The sequence below is a fragment of the Lathyrus oleraceus genome, chromosome 6, assembly GCF_024323335.1.
Source record: "Lathyrus oleraceus cultivar Zhongwan6 chromosome 6, CAAS_Psat_ZW6_1.0, whole genome shotgun sequence".
NCBI classification, from domain to species: domain Eukaryota; kingdom Viridiplantae; phylum Streptophyta; class Magnoliopsida; order Fabales; family Fabaceae; genus Lathyrus; species Lathyrus oleraceus.
The window spans coordinates 378650528-378653660 of record NC_066584.1 but is presented as its reverse complement, the minus strand read 5'-3'; the positions used below and the strand labels follow the sequence as shown (position 1 = coordinate 378653660).

The following is a 3133-nucleotide window of genomic DNA, read 5'->3' as shown; positions in this document are numbered from 1 at the left end:
TCAAACAAACATTAAAACTAAAGGGCTGAAGAAAATATGATAATTGATCTACTCCAAACTCTACTAAATAACATGAAAATTACAATAATTTCATACACAAAGGATTGAAAACTGAAGCAACCAAAGTTATAAAATGATTAAAACTATTGTCTTCATTATACTCCGTTGATAATTTCAAGAAAATAACCAAATGAGTATGTAAAAGGGGATATCAAGAAAATAACCTGTTAATAATTTCATGCAATCACTGAAAAAAAATATTTAAAAAAACCGAGACAGAAAATAAACAGAGAAAGAAAAGGAATTAATCATAAAAAATAATAGAAGTGGCAAAAAAATCATTTCATTATGGATATTTCTTTGCTACATCGAAACAGAAAACCGAAAATATACATAATGTAAACCCTAACTTAAATCTATCTGTTTAATCAGAGCTGGTGAACTTGGTAACAGATTTAGTTCCCTCAGAAACGGCGTGCTTGGCGAGCTCGCCGGGAAGAACGAGACGAACAGCAGTCTGGATCTCCCGGGAAGAGATGGTGTGTTTCTTGTTGTAGCGAGCGAGTCTAGAAGACTCCTGAGCGAGCTTCTCGAAGATGTCATTGATGAAGCTGTTCATGATTCCCATAGCTTTGCTGGAGATTCCAATATCAGGATGAACTTGCTTAAGAACCTTGAAGATGTAGATCTTGTACGTCTCAACGTTCTTCTTGTTTCTCTTCTTCTTCCTGTCGGTGGAGGAAGCGTCCTTCGGGATCTTTTTCTCAGCCTTGGGTTCTACTGGTGCCTTCTCTGCAGGCTTCTTTGCCGCTGGTTTCTTCTCTCCCTTGGGTGCCATGGCAGACGAAAAGATTGAAACGAAAGAAAAGGGTTTCTGGAAGAATGATTGAAAATGAGAAAGAGATAATTGCAGGTGATGAAGATGAGAAAGGGTGAATAGCTTATATAAGAATATTCAGTGGAACCTGATTGGTGGGTTTGAGAGCAAGCGGATTGATGACATGTAAAGTTTATTTTGGAGGGAAATTTTTAAACATCGAATCAACATTAGTCAGCTTAAGCAATTTTAATTAAGATAAATTTAGTAATTTCATTTACTACTTTTTATTACACTATTTGTTTTATTTAACTATTTTCCTTTATTTTAACATTTATTATTAATCAAAACTATCTACCACTCACTAGTAAAATTTAAATGTCGTTTTGATCGCTTATTTAGTAAATACTACATTTTAACCATTTAAAAATCGTTGTGTTAGTTAAATTGATCATTTTTATTAAATTTTGACAAAAAAGTATTAAGTTGTTATGATATGACAACCCAATTGACAAAAGTCAAAATAATGAATCAATAAATATTTATTTTTGACATAAATTGGACTATATTGTTCATTGTCTTCTTGTTTTGTTTTAATTTCAATTATTGTTTTTGCTTGTAATAATGTATGAATGATATGATATCAGATATGCGTATGAAATGACATGAATGATATATGATATGTGTGTTTACTGCACAATTTTGTTTCAATTCAAAAATCAATTTAAATTTTTTTTGTTGATGATGATGATAAGGGATGGACATGATGATGTTACATTTTTTACTCTTTTTTCAAATCGATTTATGTTGTGTTGCTTGAAATGAGTTGTGTGTGATGGATGATGTTGGAATGATATAGTAATTTGTGTGAAATAAAGCTTGTTTCTATTTTGAACTCTCACTTTTATTTCAATTTGATTTTTTTGTTCATGATGGATGTATGTATTATGGTGATGATAACATGAAGTAAAAAAAATGAAGAGGACAGGGTTATGTTGATATGTAAATGCAATGTTTATGTGAAAAACAAAGAGTTTAGTATTTTTTTTTGTCTAAATTGAATAATGATAAGATAATGTAAACCAATAGCTTAATTTGAATGATGATGATGTTAGTATATGTCTAAACCAATGGAAGATGGTGGTTTGGATTCAACCTAAACCTTGTTTTTTCTTTTAAATTGGAATGACAAAGATATGCTAATGAGATGTTAATGGTGAATGAAAATTGGTCTCTTATTTAAAAATAACAATAAATGATCATGTTTATGATTAAATGATGAGTAAAGTTTGGATGGGAATGACATTTTATTCATGTAGCTTTTGAATGATCATAGTGGTGTAATGACATGATATAAAATAAGAAAAACGAATTTGGTATATATTTACCCTAACCTTGTTTCTTTCAAAGTAAATGGATGATAACATGACAATGATATAAGGAAGTATAATGGACAATGCGATTATATATATATATATATATATATATAGATAGATATATATATATATATATATATATTATATATATATATAGATATCTATATATATATATATATATTATAGATATATATATATATATATATATATATAGATATATATAGATAATATATATAGATATATATATATATATATATATATATATCTATATATATAGATATATATATATAGATATATATAATATATATATATATATATATAATATATATATATATCTATATATATATATATATATATATATATATATATATATATATATATATATATATATATATATATATATAGATATATATATATATATATATATATATATATATATATATATATATATATATTATATATATATATATATATATATATATATATATATATATATATATTATATATGAGATTGATTGACTTTTCTATTTATATTTAAAATGACTTTGAAATTATAAAAATGCAAAATGTAATGAAGAGATGGATTGTAACATGCATAAGATGGGCCTTATACTCAAAATGCATAAGTCCACCTAGTTGACTTTTATTTTGGCTCAGATGAACCATGCTTGAAAAATGTAATGCATACAATGGAAATGTATTAAGAATGAACAGAAAAATTTGGAGGAACACAATTAAGGTATGAAAGTTGCCCCTATTTAATTACCTTGAACCAGGAAGTATGAATAACAATGATTTTTATATCTTTATGGTGGAAGATAATTAAATACGAAAAGACCCAAATTTTATCTTTAAAAGGTGGAAGTGAAATATAGCAAAGTTAGGAAAATAAATAAACTGGGATAGGCGACAAGATCAAAAAAACAATGATCGGCGTCAA

General features: G+C 26.7%; 1 protein-coding gene across 1 annotated transcript; it reads right to left on the bottom strand.

Moving 5' to 3' along the window:
• Positions 1–327: 327 nt before the first annotated feature.
• On the bottom strand, positions 328–913 carry LOC127096600 (probable histone H2B.3). Its single transcript, XM_051035149.1, has one exon. The coding sequence runs from the start codon at positions 836–838 to the stop codon at positions 425–427; it is 414 nt and encodes a 137-aa protein (XP_050891106.1). The 5' UTR covers positions 839–913; the 3' UTR covers positions 328–424.
• Between the last annotated feature and the right edge of the window lie 2220 nt (positions 914–3133).